The sequence below is a fragment of the Lipotes vexillifer genome, unplaced genomic scaffold, assembly GCF_000442215.2.
Source record: "Lipotes vexillifer unplaced genomic scaffold, Lipotes_vexillifer_v1.1 scaffold1584, whole genome shotgun sequence".
Taxonomy (NCBI): domain Eukaryota; kingdom Metazoa; phylum Chordata; class Mammalia; order Artiodactyla; family Lipotidae; genus Lipotes; species Lipotes vexillifer.
Window position 1 is genome coordinate 236,802 of NW_006782397.1, and position 20,649 is coordinate 257,450.

The 20,649-nt window shown below is 36.1% G+C and overlaps 1 protein-coding gene across 1 annotated transcript in view; it reads left to right on the forward strand.

Moving 5' to 3' along the window:
- The window catches only part of YTHDF3 (YTH N6-methyladenosine RNA binding protein F3), a 25,097-nt gene extending 17,766 nt beyond the window's left edge, over positions 1-7,331 (forward strand). The window contains exon 6 of the mRNA XM_007455263.1: positions 7,242-7,331. Coding sequence (XP_007455325.1) covers positions 7,242-7,331 — 90 coding nt within the window. The remainder of the gene's footprint in view (positions 1-7,241) is intronic.
- The last annotated feature ends 13,318 nt before the right edge of the window (positions 7,332-20,649 follow it).

A 20,649-nucleotide genomic window follows, 5' to 3' on the forward strand; every position in this document is an offset into this window, starting at 1 on the left:
AAAGAGAATGGATGGAATAGGCAACTAGCAGATTTTTCCATAGACAATACATTTAAATTTCAAATGAAGCAGGGCTTAAGTTAGAATCTTCTCCAGTAAATTATGTTGGTTACTATGGAAAGCTTCTATGTAGAAATTAAGATAAAGCACGAACTTCAACTTTATCTGTATGTAAAACATCAGTGATTCGTTTCTGTTTGTGTGCGCCTGAGAATCCTGTGGCTTTTTAGTCTGTACAGAAGAGGGAACTGTTTCAAATAACAATCCTCACCGCTGAAAAATGTTGCAATAATGATCCTACCAAACCTTATGGCATATATCAATTAGGGTGCTCCCTGAAAATGCAGCTTCTTGAGACCCACTCAAGGAAAATCTGATATATTTGATAAGGGACCTGGTATTGTTACAGGCACCTCAGGTGATTCTGGTGCTAGTGATAGCTGCACTGAATTGTTAGAAACTTTGCTTTGGAATAATACGTATGACTCTTAAAGGCCCTGCTCAACCTTTCCAGTGAATTGCTGAATATAATTGAGTTTTCTCCAGGTTAAATGTGGGAAGTGAGGGAAAAAGGAGGATCAAGAGTAGCCTCTGAGTTTTTGAGCTCAGCAGTTGAGTAGATTGTCCCACTGTAAGTGCCTTTACAAATAGTGAATCGGGAGAAATGATTCAACTTTTCTTTTCTCCCATCACCCAGGACAGGTCACCTTGTACGTCTTCCCACACTCCTCCTCTACCCAGTCTGAAAATTTATCTTAATTTTATTTTTTTTATTATATAATTATCTCAGGAATTATTTATGTTTTATAATCATATATACAACAATGATTTAAACTCCATTTTATTTTTTTTTTGTGGTACGCGGGCCTCTCTGGTTGCGGAGCACAGGCTCCTGACGCGCAGGCTCAGCGGCCATGGCTCACGGGCCCCGCTGCTCCGCGGCATGTGGGATCTTCCCGGACTGGGACACGAACCTGTGTCCCCTGCATCGGCAGGCAGACTCTCAACCACTGCGCCACCAGGGAAGCCCTAAACTTTATATTTTTAAACTTAAAAATTTTACATTTAAATTGTTTCATGGCTTACTGCCAGTCTTTTTATAATGTGTCTGAACCCACCTTTGACATTTTAATTTGGAGCCTAGCTTGTTTTATTACCATCATCTTTTTTTTTTTTTTTTTTTAGGAAGAGTAACTTGATGTAATATATTTATTAAGTGCTTCTAAATCCCGAAAATGCCTTTCTTTGGCCATGATATGTGAACAGTAGTTTTATTGGATATAGAAATCTTGGGTCACAGTCTTTTCATTCAGGCTTTGTTTTATAGTTTTCTATTTATAGTCTATTATTTATAGTTTTATATTATGGAGAAGTCTGGGGCCAGCCTAAATTTTCTTTCTTTGGAAATAACTATTTCTGTGTGCACAGAATTTATTCTTGCTATGTGAACATGTATATGGAATGTGCACAGTATGGGTCTCTTACAGTTTTCCTTATTCCTTCATCTGTAGGCCAAATTTGTTTCTTTTTCCTAGTAATGTCAAAAAATGTATTGAATCGTTGTCCTTGAATGCCATTGGTTCTTATCTTCATTATTTTTCTTTGCGTTTAGAGAGTTTCTCAAAATTGAATTTCTGTGTCATTGATTTGATTTACTTTGTGTTGGTTCAGTGATTTGTGAGGTTTTGTATTTTTCAATGACAGTGTTAGTTTGCTTACATTACCACATCTAGTTCTCCCTTCACACCTGTTGTTTTCTTACCTGAATCCCTTGATCCAGAGTCCACTTGGATTTTTTTTTTCCCCTTGGCCATTCTCATCTTGATTTTATTGAGCACAAAGATGACTGTTGAAAGCTTATTTCTGCTTCCTGTAATTATCATTTTTAAATTCCTTCCTCTTACATATCTTCTTTAATTTTTTTTTTAAATTAACACACAGTAAAATTGTAAATTACCTTTTGCTGCCTCTTTCTAGTCAAGTGCTCCCCTCCACTAGTAATTCACTGATCTGTTCTCTCTATAAGGTGTTTTCCATAATTTCACATGAATGAAATTACAATGTGTAATCTTTTAACACTGGAGTCTTCTACTCAGCACGATGTCCTTGCAGTTTATGTTGCTTTGCGTATCAGTTCTTTGTTCCTTTTAATTCTGTCTTTCCATTGTATGGATTTACCAGTTGGTTAACCATTCATTCTTTGAAGGACATCTGGTTGCTTTCAGATTTGAAGAATGTAAATAAAGCTCCTATAAATATTTGTGTATATATCCTTAAAATTTTTTTTTTTAAATCATACGGTGAAAGTCACTTTTTTGGGCTGTACACTTCTATGAATTGTAACACATTTGTAGATTTGTGTAACCACCACTATCAGGGTACAGTATTCCCCCCAAGCTATCTTTTCTTTCCCCTTTGTATTTTATCTTTCCCCAGTGTCTATCTGAACTCATTATAGTTTTGTTAGTATCCTTTTTTTCTGAAAAAATATTTTAAGGCTCTCTGCTTTTTTTTTTTTTTCTTTCTGTCATTAAACCAGGCAGAGAATCATCCGGATCAGGTATTTGCCCCCAGATAGGTTTGTTTTTGTGTGTGTGTGCTTTAATGCTTGGTGTTAGTTGCGTATTGTCTTTCCATTGCAAATGTGGAGATGGGAGAGCCATGATGTATGTTGACCTTACCAGTTAAGTGATTCATCAACCTGTGAAGAGTAAGAAGGGAGAGCCAGTGCAATGGACATGCTAGTAGGTGAAATTTGACTTTCCTTTGAGTTTGAAACCACGATGTCAGGAAACCTTTTCCCCTGCTTATTAACTGTTTGGCATTTGGGATATCAAGTGTTCTTGCCGTTTTCTTTCTGGAGCTATTAAGTCCTTGTCCAGGCAGAAATTGTAGATACTCATTTGTAGATTTCCTCTTAGGTACACTTGTGTTTGCACTTTGGCTTTCCAGCAAAACTACTTTCAAATACTCTTGGTATCCCAGTGATGAAGGATGTGCCTCCTGTCTATTCTAGGTCCTCCTTGGCTCCATCAAAAAGGACAAATTAGTGGTGTTTTGCTAGGATTTCCTTCACTGGTTATGCCTTTTTTCTTTTTTAAGTAAAAGGAGTTGCAAGTCATTATTTATGTTCTCTTTTAATGTGACCCCATCTGTCTTGTGTTCAGCTGAAATTCCTCAAAGCTTCTGCTATGTCGAGGTCACATTTTCCCAGGTGCTGCACATCCTTCAGAGACCTTGGGTAAAGTAGGGGTTCTTAAGACAAAAAAATGGCACTACTTACAAAAGAAAAGATTGATAAAAATTTGCCTAGATTAAAATCTGTTCATCAAAAGATGCTTTAAAGAAAGTAAAAAGACATGTTAGAAACTGGGAGGAATTTGAACATAACTGACCGGAGACAGTTGTCAAGAGCATTTAAAGAACTCCTGTGAATTAGTTTAAGAAAAAAATAATCCACTACAAAGATGGGCAAAAGATATGGATAATCCTTTCATGAGAGAGGAAATAAATACGGGTAATAAGTGTAAAAAGATATTCAGTCTTAATAATAATTCAGGAAATGCAGATCAAGACTATAATGAGAAACTATTTTATATTCACTCATTTGGCAAAATTAAGAAATTTGTTAATAGCAAGTATTGGAGAGAGTGTATAACAACAAAACGTCTTATACAATTGCAGGTGGGAGCATTGAATTGATATAGCCATGTGGGTGGGTAGTTCTGCATTTTCTTACAAAGCTGAATGTTTCAGTACCTTGTAATTCAGCAGTTGTCCTCCAGGATATATATCTATACCTAAGAGAAACTTCACGCATACCCCAGAATACGTATAAGAATGTTCTTAGGAGCACAGTTGATACTAGTAAATAACAGGGAACAACTCAAATGCAATCGGCAGGAAAAATGCTTGCTTTATGGTTTTTTTGAGCAATTCAAGAGTACGTTTCATACGTCATGGCTCTTTATCCCAAAAAAGTATCGTATATATTTCCTAAGAATAAGGATATTCTCTCATGTAACCGTGATAGTGATATTCTGTCAGTTGGTCCAGAGTGTCCTTTAAGCCTTTTTTTTTTTTTAATCTTTTTTTGTAGTATAAGATCCAGGCTAAGATTAGAATGACCAAAACAGTTTTGAATAAGAACTATTTTAGAAGGCTTATACTAACCTGACTTCAAATCTTTGCCTTCCCCAAGTGTGGAAAAATTTTTTTGTATACTTTTTAATAGAAGTTTTGTAGTTTAAAATTTTACATTTAGTTTTGTGGTTACTGTAGCTTTCTTTCATTTCTCTTCTTGCTGTGTTCATTTTTCTCTTTAAGTTCTTCAGCCTATTTGTGATAGCAGAAAAGAAGTTTAAAAAAAAACGAATTCCATCTTGTCATTGCTGGGTCTTTTTCATTGACTGTTTTCTTGCCCCTTTTCTGGTTATTTTAGCAGAGGAGGAATTCCCCAGCTTGCTTTGCCAGTACAGCAGCCTATGGAGGAGCTGACCAGACATATCCTGTCTGTTCATATAAAACCTGGAAAGTCAGGCTCTCTGTCTTAGACTGAGGGGTAGTCGTGAAACTTAAAACTGCAGGATAAATCCATGCCAGTTATTGCAGTGTTTGTATCGTTCTTCATTCTTAGATTTGAACACATAATTTTGGTGTATTTGATTAAAATCAAGCTTGATGAAAAAACCAAGACAAATCCTCTAAAAGAAATAGGTATTTCAGAGAGCAGAAGGTAATTTATACAACAAAATTTGATTTGTTAGGATTCACATGTAAAAAGAAAAGAAAACCAGAAAATGTTCTTGGAAATGAGAAACAGGATTGTCAGCAGTTTTTAAAAATGTTTCTTTTTAAGCAAGTGGATTAATAAAATGTTAATGTTTTAGATCCAGTTAATCATCTGGAATTTCAAGTCAGAAATTTCCAAATGTGGAATAATAGAGATGAAAAATATAAGGCGTGAAAGATGTGGAGGAAAGGAGGTCCACTATATTTAAAGGAGTCTTTAAAAAGAGTATAGGAAGAAACAGTTGGAGGGAAGAACGACTAAAGAAAAATTTCCAGAGCCAAAAGATACATGTTTTCAGAATGATGGGCTCACTGAGTAACCAGCAGGATTATTTAAAATTGTAAAAGATAAAAAAGATAAGATTAAGAGACAACCTTTCAGAGCAAAAGACCTGTAAGAAAGCTACACAGGAAGGAGAGTCAGACTGTTACCAGAATTCTGTCATCTACAACTCTGGACACATCTATAAAATCATATTTTGTAGTATAGGGGAATGGGGCATAGAATTATGTTCTTAAAGATAAGTGTCGAGTCATATCTGTGAGGGAGGAGTGCAAAATAAAGATTTCAGGTGTATAAGAGCTTAGCTACATATCCTTCATGAGAAACTTGAAGAGGTATTTCAGCAGAATGCAAAAGGAATTCAAGAAGGATAACACCTGGTAGCTGGTTATACTAGAACCATCAATAGGGACTCCTTATGCATTTTGAGTCAGAAGGTTCTCATTGTATACAGTGGACCTCAGGGCTGTAAGCCTCCGTCTGTTAAATGGCATTGTGGTCTTAGACAAACGACAGGAGCCCTCAGTTGGGAAGCACTGACCTTGGAGATGCTCTATGAGAGCAGGACTTTCTTTGTTCTTTGCTGAATCCTTAGCACCTAATGCTTGGCGCATAGTGGGCGAAGTCATAAGGACAGTCACCAGAACTAAAGATAGAGTGAGTTGTATTGTAGGGACGGGGAAGAGGAGAATATAACGTTCACTGTGATAAATTGCTCATCATATACAATGGGAATTGATAGTGTCTGAATTGACAAGTCAAGAAATGTATATATTAGCATGCCACTTAAAGTCAATAGTGGTAACCTCTCAGAGGAAGTTGAAATAGAAAAGACTAGAGGATAGGGGAGCTTTACTTTTTTACTTTAACTTGCCATTGTATGTATTACTTCTAACGATAAAGCTAGTTTGATTGGAAAATAAAGAAAACAAAAAACTGCTAATGTCTTGAGTATATTATGTCCAGTATAAATTCGAGTAGTCTACATAGCCGTAGAGTCTACTTTTGACTATTTAGATAACCTTTTACTGAAATTTTACCTTTGTTGTACTGAATGTGCATCATTTAGCTTCTACTATATTCTTTCATTCTTATAAATCCTTATTGATCAGTAAACAGTCTGAGGTGAGATTTTTAGTTTAATAGCTTTTAAAATTCTGTATAGGAAAAATTAGTGTTTTCAGGTACCTGTAACTCTGAGATGAACTTAAGGCATAACTGTAATAAAATCCTTATTAAATAGTTTTAATTTCCAGAACTGTCTGTGTATTTTAGTCATTTATGCTGTTTTGTGTCGTTGAGCCTTTCCAAAGAGTAAAGTTTAGTCCCTGATATAATTTTTTTCACAATTGGAATAATTTTGATTCGGAGATGAGATGATGTTTAGGTCTGTCTCAAAGTAATCAAGTTTGTGCTAATATACAAGAAATTACTTCAGTTGTAGTTATTTTAGTAGTAGTTACTGTTGTTGGCAGTAAGCATTTTCCTGACAGTTCTATACTTCTTTTTTCTCAAGTGGAACATTTAGTTGAATGCTTTCCCATTAATCAGATTGCAATTCTTAGGATCAAGAATGGTTGAAGTCTCTATCTGATGACCTTTCAGTAAACTCTGCTACAACTGTAGTTGTCTATTTGTGAGTTGATTATGATGAACAGAAACAAATTCAGTGTATAAAATCTTGCTTTTCCTTTCGTCTTCACTGTAAAATTTAAAGAATATTTCTCTGGAAAACAGTTTTTGGCCCAGGATGTATCACACTTGACAGAATAAACTTATATTATGTATTTAAGTGAGTAATTCTATGATAAGACATTGAGTGATATTTGAATAATCAAGATGCTTCTGTTTTTATTGTAGTAATACTCTGTTCTGAGCTTTGAGCTTAGTAAATAATTCTTTATAAGCCAGAATTGGGAAAAGAGGTACTTCAATTAGCATTTTATAACATTGATTCTTTTTCCCCCTCAGATTTATCTTGGCACCCCATAGGAGAGTTAATAGTGGCTATGTTAAGTTCCAATGTTGATAAAGAAATTTATGAGTTTTTAGGAGATGGATTATTGGGTTAATCATAGATCTTTGGGAGAGATTTGTTTCACATAGATTATGGTGTGAACAGTCATCCTTAAATTGAATGGTATTTCAGTTGTCTATTTTTCTTTAGCAACAAATGCATGATTACAGTCAGCCCTCCATATCCACAGATGTGAACCTGCAGATAATGGAACCCGTGGATACAGGGGGCCAGCTGTAAGAGCCTTGAGCATCCTCGGATTTTGCTATCCACGGGGGTCCTGGAACCAATTTCCTGCAGGGTATATAGTATATATGTGTGTGTGTGTGTGTGTGTGTATATGTGTGTGTGTGTGTGTGTGTATGTAGTATATATATATGTGTATATATATATATATACCTAGGATGTAAAAAAGCTACAGGTGGACAGTTCCACTTGTGAACAACAATCTGGAGTATAATATTTTTATTACTTTCATTTTATCATAAAGAGTCCAAAATCTCACTCCAAAATACGGTTGCATATTGATTCCTTCGCTTGGCTTTAAGAACTTGTTACTGGGTTCCAGAGAAGTGACATCCCGCTCCTCCCACCCCCCACGGACAGTTCTAGCCTATATCTTGTGTTCTAGTCAACCTTTATCACCATATATTTAGAGCCTGCGTGTTCTTTTCTTAACTGTTCCCTTATTCATTCAACAGGTAAATATTAAAGGTTACCAGTAAGCCACTTAAGATAAATAGCTCTTCTTCTTTTTAAAATTTATTTATTTTATTTACTTAGTTTTGGCTGCGTTGGGTCTTCGTTGCTGCGTGTGGGCTTTCTCTAGTTGCGGCAAGCGGGGGCTACTCTTCGTTACGGTGCGTGGGCTTCTTATTGCGGTGGCTTCTTGTGGAGCACGGGCTCTAGGCGCACGGGCTTAAGTAGTTGTGGCGCAAGGCCTCAGTAGTTGTGGTTCGCGGCTCTAGAGCTCGGGCTCAGTAGTTGTGGTGCACGGGCTTAGTTGCTCCGTGGCACGTGGGAATCTTCCTGGACCAGGGCTCAAACCCATGTCCCCTGCATTGGCAGGCGGATTCTTAACCTCTGCACCACCAGGGAAGCCCCAATAACCCTTTCTTTGTAGAACTCAGAGGTCTTGGAGAGACAGACATAATTTCTCACAGTAAAATTTTGTAGTTTTCACTGTTGAAAACCACGTGGCTCTTAACTGAATTTGTTTCTAAGTATTTTATATAATTTTTACTGCTATTGTGAATGTAATTTGTATTTTCAGTCTTCCCAGTTGTTTGCTACAATTTTATATCAATAGAAATGTCCTATATTGTGTGACCTTGCTAAATTCACTTATTAGTTCTAGTAGTTCTAATAGAACATCCTTAGGATTTTCTGCCTAACAGATCATATCATCTGCAAATAGAGACCGTTTTATTTCTTTTTGATCTTTATGCTTTTTTTCTTGTAATTTTATTACTTGTATTACTTAAACATAAAATTAAGTGAAAACTCTAAAACCAAAATAAAAACTGCACATAAACAAAAAATTTAGTGTGATGAGTGATGTTATTTTGCCGAAACTAAATCACAGCTCAAAGCATGAATTAGTCTTAAGTTTTAGAACCCTGTTTTTACTCTCATTTGGACCACCTAAACTAACACACGTTATGACTGTCCTCCACCATTTTCACTATTTGACCTTCTTCCTAACTCTTCCATTTTATAGTACACTTTGAGGTTATTTGATCTTTGGTACAGATGAATAGTTTTTATATTATTAGACTGCATCTATTCTTTTCTTAAACTTGACACACAGTAAAGCATCAAATGCAAATGTGGGCACTGGAATCTTTGTAAAGTAGTTCTTTATTATAGTGTGGTCATGCAGAAAGATCAAGAATGTTAGTCTTCCTTCTCCCTCTTTGTAGAGGGCACCACTGTCCGCCCTTCCAGTTCAGGCCAACAACACTGGACTAATTCGTAGTATTTCTCTTTCACACTCCATGTCTAACCAATCTATCAGTAAGTCTTGTTGGCTCTGCTTTCAGAATAGATCCAGAATCTAAACACTTTCCACTAGCTCTCCATCCTCCATTATTATTATTATTGTACTGGATGATGATTGTGCTATAGCCGCCTTACTGGCCTTCCTGCTTCTACTTTTGCTCCTCTGTGCACTCCGTTACCATCAGAACCGCCCTTAAGAGGTCTTTCTGTGACAAGTGAGACTGGACCCAGTTTCCTCCTGCTTTTCTGAAGGTAGTATCAAAGTGTTGCCAACCTCAAGATAACATCAGGAAATACTCCTTTTTCTAGTCTCTGGAACAGTTGGTATAAGTACAGAATTCTTGTGAAACCACATGAGCCTGTGAGTTTTTCTTTGGGGTAGATGTTTAATTGTTGGTTAAAGTTCTTTAGTTATTATAAGTCTTCAGGTTTTCTTTGTATTCTTGAATTTGTTTTGGTAAATTTTATTTTTAGGAAGTTGTTTTGTTTTAAGCTTTTATTCGTATTGGCATTAATAGTATTTTAATTTTTTTTAGCTGTGTGAGTCTTCACGATATTATTTATGCTTCATTTCTTTTTTTTAAATCAGTCTTTCCAGAGATTTTTCTATTGTCAGCTTCTTTTACCCCCCAAACACCAGTTTCTATTTTTGTTCTCTTAGGCTCTCTTTATCTTTGCTTTCGGTTTCATTATTTTCTCCTGCTGTCTTATTTCATTCATTTTACTTTGGGGGACTCAATGCTACTTATTTCCTAACATACTGAGTTGGATGATGAGCTCATTATTTTTCAGCTTTAAAAAAATGTTTTTTTAAATTCTATACATGTAAATTTCTAATTTTATTTTTCAGGGCTTATTAGATTTAGTATATTTATATTGTACTGGTGTAAAAAATTTTGAATTTTTGTTATGATTTTTTGGGAGACTTTTAGAAATGTGTTTTAGATTTTCCAAATGTGGTAAGATTTTGTTTGTTGTTACCTGTTTTGCTGTTAAAATTGATGTCAGAAAATATGATATGTATGATACTGACTCTTTGGTATTTAGATTGGTTTTCTGGTCTGGCATATAGTTCCTTTCTGTGGTTGTTCATTGTGTACCCTGTAATTATTTGGCTCAGTTTTCTGTATTCTGTATATTCAATCTTTATTTTCACTAACTTGTCTGCTTTATCAATTACTAAGAGAAATGTGTTAAATTCTCCTGCTATAATTAGGAACCTGTCAGGTTTTCTTTGTAATTCTGAAAACTTTTAATATATGTAAAGTTGTATTTTTAGTTTAATACTGTTAATAGCTTTTTATAAAAAATGTTTCTTACTCAGTATGTAGTGGTTTTTGCCTCAGTGGTTTTTGCCTTAGAATCCACTTTATCTAATATTAATATAGCTGACTGAGTCTTCATTTGGCTTGTTTTTAAGCTTTCTGTGTCCTTATGTTTAGGGTTAATTTCTTGTAAATCATGTGTAACTAGATTTCTTTTTTTAATTTTGAGCTCTTTTGTGTTTTCGTTAATGAACCTCCATTTTTTGAGTGCTTGATAAAAATGTATAAATGATATAAATGTGTATTTCTGCCATTTTATATTTTGTGCTTTCTAATTCACCTAGATCTTTCAAGCTCCCCTCTCCCTCCTTTCCTGTCCTACCACAGGAAGGGAGTTTTTAAAATTTTCCTCTTTTCCTGTCCACTGAGTTAGAAGTTATGCATTATGTACATAGATTTAATCTATATATTTTATTGATTCAGTTAAAGGTGCCATAGTTGATTACAGTTCAAAATGAAACAGCATCTCTAACTTCTATTTAAATAAAACATGGTCCTCATTCATGTACCTAATCATCTCCCTCAGGTTAAACCTCTCTGTCTAGCTTATCCTTAAGTAGTATTGCCCTTTTTTTCTGTAGTTTTGGGGCTTTTCATGGAGTTGATGAATTTCTGTAGTTTTGATCAGTCATTTCATGGGGAAGAATAAGCAGTGAGCTGTTACCACTTTTTGCTTCATCTGTAGTACCGTGTTTTATATCCAGCTAATTAAAGCAGGCTTCAACATTTCTCATACAAATCTGTTTTCTTCAGCTGAGAAATAAATTTCCTTTATGTTTAGGCTGGTTTTTTAAAAGCTTTAGGACCTTTGTAAAATTAGACTACAGCTTCCTGGTTCCAAATTCCTTTTTTGTCTTTTTTTTCCTTTGTTTATGTTGTTGGATTTTTGTTTTTGTTTCTCCTTTTGAAACATGATTAATTAGCTGGCTCTGTGTCTGTTTTCATATTTGTTTTTTTCTTTAGGAATATCTCACTGATGCTTATGGGTGTATGAAATAATTCACTTGTAGTTATCGTATAGTAGGGCATTTATTTGTTAGCTTTCTGTATTAAATACTGTTATTCTAGTTCTAGGAATATATAAAGATGAAAAAGAAAGGATTTTAGTAACAAAGAACTTAAAGTTCTCTTTGGAATTTATTTTTATAAATTGATTGATTGATTGCTGCGTTGGACCTTTGTTGCTGCACCCGGGCTTTCTCTAGTTGCAGCGAGCGGGGGATACTCTTCATTGTGGTGCTCGGGCTTCTCATTGCAGTGACTTCTCTTGTTGTGGAGCATGGGCTCTAGGCACTCAGGCTTCAGTAGTTGTGGCTCGAGGGCTCTAGAGCGCAAGCTCAGCAGTTGTGGTGCACGGGCTTAGTTGCTCTGCAGCATGTGGGATCTTCCCGGACCAGGGCTTGGACCCATGTCCCCTGCATTAGCAGGCGGGTTCTTAACCACTGTGCCACCAGGGAAGAGCCCTCTTTGGAATTTAAAATACAGTTTTCTGATGGTGTCACAGGGGATGGGACATTAATTTGACCATTGGCAAAGTATATACATATTTATTATGGAGCATGTGTTACTTATGGAAAAGTGGGAGTAGTGAAACCACAAATAGAGAGTCTTATAATGTGTTAGACACAAGTGGCTTTCAGTGTGGTCCTTGGACTAGCAGTATTAGGATCACCTTGAACTTGTTAGAATTGCAGGCTCACAAGTTCAGCTTCAGACCTTTGCGGCCCAATAGTGAGTGTTTCCACAGCCATCCAGGTGATTCTGATGCTTGCTAAAGTATGAGAACCAGTGAATGACACATTAAAACAGATGTGGCACAAACAGACTACGTAATGCATTCACTTGATAGGCCTGCAGAGTGCTAGTCATCCTTGTTTTCAAGGATAAGTATTACATGTGGATAATTTGGTTAATAAACATCATGAAAACATCACTGAGCTTAACTTCTGTTCAAGGGGTTTCTGCTTTCTTAAAAGAAATTATAATAAGTATTATTAATATTTCTTCATGTGAAAAATTATGCTGAATCTGAGAGTAGGATATGGAGGAAGCTTGTGATTCAGGGTTTTTTTGTTTTGTTTTGTTTTTTTTTAAGTTAATACTGAAAGCTTAATTTAATGCAGTTTAATGCAACTTTTTTCCTTTCCTCCTAACCCTACCTTGGCCAGTAGTTTTCAAATTGCTTCAGAAGACTTCTGGTCTATTTGATACCTCACCATCAAAAACTCATTGAAAGGTCTAGAAAGACATTATTGTAATAGTCTCACCTAAACAAAATTCTGTGGGGAAACAGAGCTGTGGAGAGGACCTATAATCTCCTGAACTAGGTCTTTGTGTTTGGACTTCTTTATTTTAAAATGGTTTGTGGTAATCCCACTGAGGTGTGTATCGGTAATAGGAAATCGTTTTTAGCTAATTACCTGAAAATTAGTATTTGAAGAACTTCTTATGGAGATGGTTTACATTATAAATGCATATAGTTTAAATCATTAAATAATGATGGTGTTTTGTTAAAGGTCTTTGTGCTTTTCTTTCAGGAGAGAAATAGAAACAAACAATAACCATATGAAGATGTCCTGTTAGAATTATACAACACTAATGATGTAGACTCTGGAAATGCCTAATAAGTCAAAGAAGACGTTATTAAAGCTTTTTTCTGCTTAAGGTGACATCTTTGAACTCTAACACAGAACTGACTCTCCTTGTAATGGTTTTCATCAGCGCGTCTGCCCTTATACTCTCACCAAACACACTTGAGAACTGTAACTTCGTCAAGCACTTTCTGTCCTGAAGCTTTTACCAGTATCTGCTGTCTTTTGTAATTATGCATCCTAGCTAAGGCACAGAAGACTGAATGAATGCAAGGATTCATTAACTCTTTGAATTTGTTAAATACTAACAGTTAACCATTAGAAGTGGTTCAATGATGTAAGAGTCACACTGCTTCAACTTTTTCTTTGTTGTAGTTTTTAAATTGTCAATTTTTAGCTATTTGACAGACTAAAAGCAAAGTGATCATGCCATATTTAGTCCTGGAGTTCAAGTCTAAATGTTTATGTGAAAATTATTGTAGTAAACTTTTAATATGGCAAAGCAACCTTATGCTCTATTTTAGCCAAATGAAACATAATCTGAGATTATATTAGAACATTTCCCTTGTCTTCAAACTGTTTGGTGTAACAGAATATTGATATGCAGCTTGGTGGATTTCACCAGTTAATGCACATTCTTCTCCCCTCCTTCCCCCAATAATATGTATACTGAAAAATGTGCATTTGTCTGAGGAATTATTTTGTTTGCTACCACTTAATGAATCTCAAAATTTTGAGTAATGTACCTCAGTCTAATCAGACTTTTTATGACCTTTATAACTACATTTAAAACCCTTAATTCCTATTTCTGGGTGTTTGCGAGCCTGATTGCTATCATGAAGTAAAAAATTTATTACTCTAGGTATTCACTAGCTAAATAAACATAGTTCTTGTTTAGCAAGCATATATTGTTCCTCAACTCCTTTCTCCAGCTTTTGCAGTGTCCTGGCATCCTTAAAATATTTGAAAATATGGCCTTGATCCATGGATTAAATCAGTATGTAAGTGAATGTGTTGATGTTTTATTGATCAGATCTATATAAATGGGAATACAGCATATATCTGGGTATTCTTATAGTTATCTTTTTAACATCTTATCTTTTTCATTAATTACATATCAACATTAATTTTGTATCTTGAAACAAATTGATTTTGTATAATTATGTGTCAGACATCTGTATTAACTGATTTGATGGCACATGGTTATGGAATAATGTACTGCCCCTTATATTACTGTTCCAAAAGGAGAAAGCTATGTAGAAAGATATGTTAAGGATGAAAATAGCAATACAGTAGATTTGAGTACCTTGATGTTTTGCATTTACTCCACTTATGTTTACATCATGTTTAGAAATGTTTTCATTTACTATGGTCTTTGGTCACTTCGATTCAAAATTTAGTGACAGATATTTCTTTGAGGCTTTCATTTGTGTGATTTTTTTTGTACAGTGTTTTCTTAAAATGTACAAATACTGTATTCAAGTGAAAAGCAGTACAGTATTTGTAGCTAAATGTAGCTACTTCACAGTGCTTTGCTAGTCCCGGGATAGTTACCAGTGTTTACTGAAGGGAGCATCAAAATGTTAATAGCATATTACAAAATAAAGACTTTCTTAAAGGAAAATTGCACCTATTTTACCTTTTTTAAGAGTAAGCCATGAAACCTTGTAGTAACATGTCTCGTAACTATTTGTAATGAAAATTGGCATTTGGGTATAGTCACCACAGCAGCGTTCTGCATCCCTAGGATTATATAGGTAGGACATGTCAGAGAGGGGACACTGTCACTCGGGAGGTCCTGTTAGAGAAAACTGTACAGGGGTGACCTTGTGGAAAGGATCTGAGTCTTCTCTCTGAGGTTCTCTTCTTCTTGGTGCTTTATTAGCAACTCTGAATATTTTTATAAAACTACTTACATTATACACGGATTGAAACTTGTTTAATTTACATTAGGTTTCTGTGTAAGAGATGTCACGGAAACACTCAGCAAGCAGACTGATTGCAGTAGCAGACTCAGAATTGTCAGATGTAACTCAGCAGTCTACTCATGGTGAGGAGTACATCCCAGTGCCTTTAACCTGGATTTCTAATATTAAGTGAAATGGGTGCAGCGTTCCTTTGGGGAAAAAAACAAGACAAAACAAAACTTTTCAATTGGTAAATTTCTTTTTTTCCTCATTTAACTTTTCAGAGTGCCTACTCTCTCTCCCTCCTTGGTCTGTCAGTGTACAGCAAAATGTTTTTCCTCTAAGTGAGATGATCAGAGGTTGTCTCAGTAGCACAACTAACAGAAGGTTTCTTAGCTGTGGGGACCAAGAGGGAGAGAAACTGGGCTCTAGAGCAGGAGACTGATCCAGTGTTCGGAGTAATCACAAATTAAGACATTATTGGCCCAGTAAATTTCTTGCTTAATGTTTTTCCAAGATCTGGTTTGAATGTTTCTTAATTAAAGTTATCTTATGTGGGTGTTTTATTTTGAAAGGTATTATATAGTTTGTATATTTAACAGTAAGGGGGAAAATGTAACCAAAATTAGTATTCTTTCTCTATACATATTGGTACTTGAAGATTCCTTTCAGAAGAAACCCCAGCCTTTTCCTAAGTTCAATCCTCGTTTTAACTTAAGTGATCTTTCTAATTCAAAAGCTGTGTTCTTTTTGAATACCATGCATGGGGGTTAAGCTGATGTTAAAACAGTTTGCAATAAAAGAAGAATCAGCTTAAGTCATTTAATCATTTCAAGTGCATTCTGCATCCTATAAAAATAAGTTTGAGAACTTTAAGAGAATTGTGTTTCATTAAGTTTTGCATATCTTTTGTTATGCCATGTAAATTCCCTTCTTTTTCGTATGATTAAAGAAAGGTTATGATAAAATGATTAGTTCATTTACATTCACTTGTAGCAATTACATGAGAATTTAAATTTTGTCGTGTTTGGGTTTGTTCATTCCTGTGAATGATGGTACAGTTAGGTGAGATTTTCTGTTATGGTACCCAAACTCACCATTTGGTCCTCTTTAATCTTTGAGGGTTTCAATAAAAATTGTTCACTCATATCTGTGTTCTTTCCATTTTATCTTTATAAATACAGATTGCCTTCCAGAAAACGTAACATTCTTGTCAGCTCTGTTACGAATTTCCTGATTGACATACCTTTCAAGTACAAATAGATTATGTCATTCGATTTAGTTGGCCATTTGAAATTAAGTGGGGAAATTAAAGAGAGGAAGGATCACAGTTTATCCTAATCTTTATCCACTCCAGTGAGCTTACTGAATTACATGCTCTTAACGCTAAACTTAGAGCAAAAGAGAAAGAGGCTTACTTAATAGGAGGAAGTCTTGGCACCAGCTGTCTCATAACCCTAATCCCCCATTCTTGGTACCAAGGAATGCTTTTTAATAGTGTGGACGTTTTCCTTTGGGCTGGATAGAGCTTGTGGAGATGGGATCGTGGTGACTCTGAATGGTGCGTTGATAATCATTGCTGGGCTCTCTAAGGCACTCGTTCGGATGGGGGAAACCAGAGTTTTAGTTTTGTGCTGCATACCACACTGTTAGCCTGCGATCAGGGCACAGTTTTACAGGCACCCCAGGTGTCCCACATTGCAGCATCATCCCCTAAAGAGGGTTTGCATCTCTTCAGTGTACTTAATATTTGAGGCTACTCATTTTTAGCTGGGACCCTAATTCTTACTGGCTTTGCTTTATCTTGCTTAGTGACATTAGATTCAGTAATTGTAGTCTAGGACCTAAAATATTCTTGCAGTTAGAAGTTAACTGAGCAATTCAAGGTCATTTGCTTTCTAATCACAGAACAGTTGATCCGTGAACAACACAGGTTTGAACTACATGGGCCCACTTGTACACAGACTTTTTCCAGTAGTAAATACCACAGTACTGCACAATCTGAGGTTGACTGAACCTGTGGATGCAGAGGAACCTCGGATATGGAGGGACCGTGTGTGAGTAGGGCCGACTTTAAGTTGTATGTCGTGGAGGGTCAGCACCCCTAAACCCCTGTGTTTTTCAAGGGTCAGTTGTACTTGTCATTGCGTAATCTTGATGTGTATTCTTTCCTCATTTCTCTTGGTGCAGTGATAGTGAGGGGCAGAACTCCCCTGTAGATCACCCACAGGTAGTAGTGGCAGTTTAAATACAGTTTGTTTATACATTGTGCACTAAGTTCAGAATTTTTCTACTCCATATTTTGAGTTACTTGTATAACATTGGAACTAAATGTAAATGAAAACTGTCTTTATAAAAGTCAGTGTACAAGGAAGATGTGAGTGCAGAGTTCCAAACACTGGGGGAGTTCCGCATCCCTTCCTGCCACCCTGGGCCGCTTCAAAGAATACCCCTTACATAGAACACACTTAGAGGTTTAAGTATCTGAATGTCATTTGAAAACATCATTGGCTATTTCTGACACATCTGTAACCAGAATGGAATGATTGTGTAGGGGAAGATCTTAGAATTGGGAGTTGGAAAGACCAGACTTACACAGTTACTTCTAACTGGTTAGGAGTCAGATTGACACTGAACAAATCACTTCCTTTGTTGTTAGTGCACTTGGTAAATTCAGGAGATTGGCATAGAATGCATCTTAGGTTCTCTGCAGTTCTGAATTTTTATAATTTTATGATTTATATAGCTTTCTAGGCTTATTCTAGCAATAATGAATGTTCTTTTAAAAATAAGTTTGGAAACCAGTGAAATTTGTGATAGTCATTCTTTGTTTATTTCAGAATATAAGTACTGAATACCTCCAATTGTATTTTATTCATTGACTCTGATAAAATATAACCATTACTTCCCTTTAGTGAGTTTTGAAGTCTAGTGGTTCAAAATCTTCATCTTTTCCACAGTGTTGGTAAAAAGAATCAAGAGAATGTGTGTCCCAAAGAAATCCAGTCCAAGTTTGTTTATTTTTTTAATTCTACTGCCGTTTTACATTATCCTTTTTTTTTTTTTTTTTTTTTCCGAAGAGACTTTTTTAGAACAGTTGTAGAGAAAAATCGGGAAGACAGTACAGAGAGTCCGCATATACCTTGCACCCAGCTTCTTCTCTTAACATCTCACATTAGTCTGGTACATATGTTGTAATTAATGGACCAATATTGATCCCTTATTTTATTTTCAGATTTTTTTTTTTTTTAACCAAATTGTCCTTATTCTGGTTCAGGACGCCGTCAAGGATAGATTCACGTTACTTTTAGTTGTCATGTCTCCTGAGGTTCCTCTTGGCTGCGATGGTTTCTCAGACTTGGTTTTGGTGACCTTGACAGTATTGAGGAGTAGTGGTCAGATATTTTGTAGAGCACTTCTCCTTTGGAATTTATCTTATATCTTTCTTATGATTAGATGGGGTTATGAGTTTTGGGGAGGAAGACCACATAGGTAAAGTTGCCATTTCTATCACATCATGTCAAGGTTGCATACCACCAACATATGCCTGTTGATGTTGACTGACCACTTGGCTCTGGTAGTGTCACGTTTCTCCATTATGAAGTTACCCTTTTTCCCTCCTTTCCACACTGTACTTTGGAAGGAAGTCACAGTATACACTTGAGTAGGCAATTATGCTCTCCCTTATCCTTGTATTTGTAAAGAGGGATACAGGAATCTGTTTTACTAGAACATAGTCTCATTCTGGGAGGCTTGTGTGTCCTTTTTGCTTTTATCTCTTTAGAACTTCCCTCCCCTCCCACTCTCTTTCCTCATTTCTCAGTGGAATAGTTGGATTTTGGAGGAATTCTAATAGAGACTCATACCCTCTCCCTGAACGGATTCTAATTGTGTGTGGAGATTTTAGTAAAGGGATTGAAGTTTTATCAGAGAAAATTTAGATGATGGCCAAATATCCTGATCTTACGAGTATAGGTAAGAACAGATAGTCATTCAAATTTGACTGGATTGAAAAACCAAAGGTAGGAGTTAAACAGTATATTATGGTTAGAATGATGCATTCCTTTAAAAGGTGATTTAAATAGCTCTGCCTCTGTTTTTTGATGGAATGCTTTTGAAATACTTCTGAGGCTGCTGCATAATATTCTGGCCGGGAGCATGGACTTTGGAGGCTGATAAACCTGTAATGGAATCTGGGTCCACTAGGCTCCAAGCCTAGATTTCTTCATCAGTTAAAAAAGATGAATGGGAATGGAGCCTGTAAGGATTAAATGAAGTAACAGGAAGTGGTGAGCACAAGCCCTGAGCCTGCGGCAAGCCTTCCGATTGTTAGCTGTTGCCTCTCCTCTTTTGTTTCTTATGGAAAATTTAGAATTTATTGTTTACCATTGACTATTTCTTACGGTAATCTTTGCTGCTTAGATGCAGTTTAGAGGTTGTAGAAACTTGATTACTTGCAGTTCATATTGTTACATGATTGAGATCCTGAGAAAAGGCACTACCTGAATAAAGCTTTGTTAAATTATCGTTTATCTTCGTTTTTTTGCAACTTTTGATTTCCGGGGTTTTCAGTGACTGTCAGCCATGCTTTTTCAAAGTACGTAAAATCAAATGAGGGGCTTCCCTGGTGGCGCAGTGTTAAGAATCCGCCTGCCAATGCAGGGGACATGGGTTCGAGCCCTGGTCTGGGAAGGTCCCACATGCCATGGAGCAACTAAGCCCGTGTGCCACAACTACAGAGCCTGCACTCTAGAGCCCATGAGCCACAACTACTGAAGCCTGGGTGCCTAGAGCCTGTGTTCTGCAACAGGAGAAGCCACCGCAATGAGAAGCCTGGACGCCACGACCAAGAGTAGCCCCCGCTCGCTGCAACTAGAGAAAGCCCGCTCGCAGCAACGAAGACCCAATGCCGCCAAAAATAAATACATTTATTAAAACAAAAAAATCAAGTGACATAGTTTATCCTGCTAGAGCTGAGCAGATGGCAAAACCAAAGGCAAATTAGACCGAAAGGAAAGCAGCTAGGAAGAATAACAAGAAAATCTATGAAAAACAGAAGAAAATTAAGCCAAAGATGAAAATTAGATCAAGACATTTTTGGCTTTGCTTGTTACAAATGCCCCTTGATATTAATGCCACTTAAGTGTATTAGTAAATTATAAGAGCTCACTATGAATATTTAGTAACAATTCAAAATGGAAACACTATATGGATGTGTTACCTCCATATTTCAACTTTACAAGGAAGAGGTATTTGACAGTAGTTCCAACTATTCGTGATATCGTACAACTCTAGAAGGAAAAGGTATTTGACAGTAGTTCCAACTAGTATATATTCAAGATTATATTTCGAGGTAAAAAGTTTACAAATAAAGCTTCAACATAATAAGTTTGCATATGCTAATATTAAAGCTCCAGTATATTAAGCTTGTTCGGCTTGGGCTTGCTGCAGTCAGTTTCCTCTGTAAAGCACCCAGTGCTTACAGCACAGTTAGTACTTGCATCTCAGAGCTGTTTTCTAGTTTGCCCATGTATGTGTGCTCACCAGTGTCATCTGTGGTTCCTTCTAAGCTTGTTTATTCCAGTTGTACTTATTTCTTTTATCATGAGATTTAAATACGTAAACTGATAAAATGTGATTGATAGTTGTTGCTATGAAAACTAAATTGACTTCTTTGGAAATACCTGACAAAAGTGAGTTGTCTAATTAGGTATAGATCAGAAAACAGTAAAAA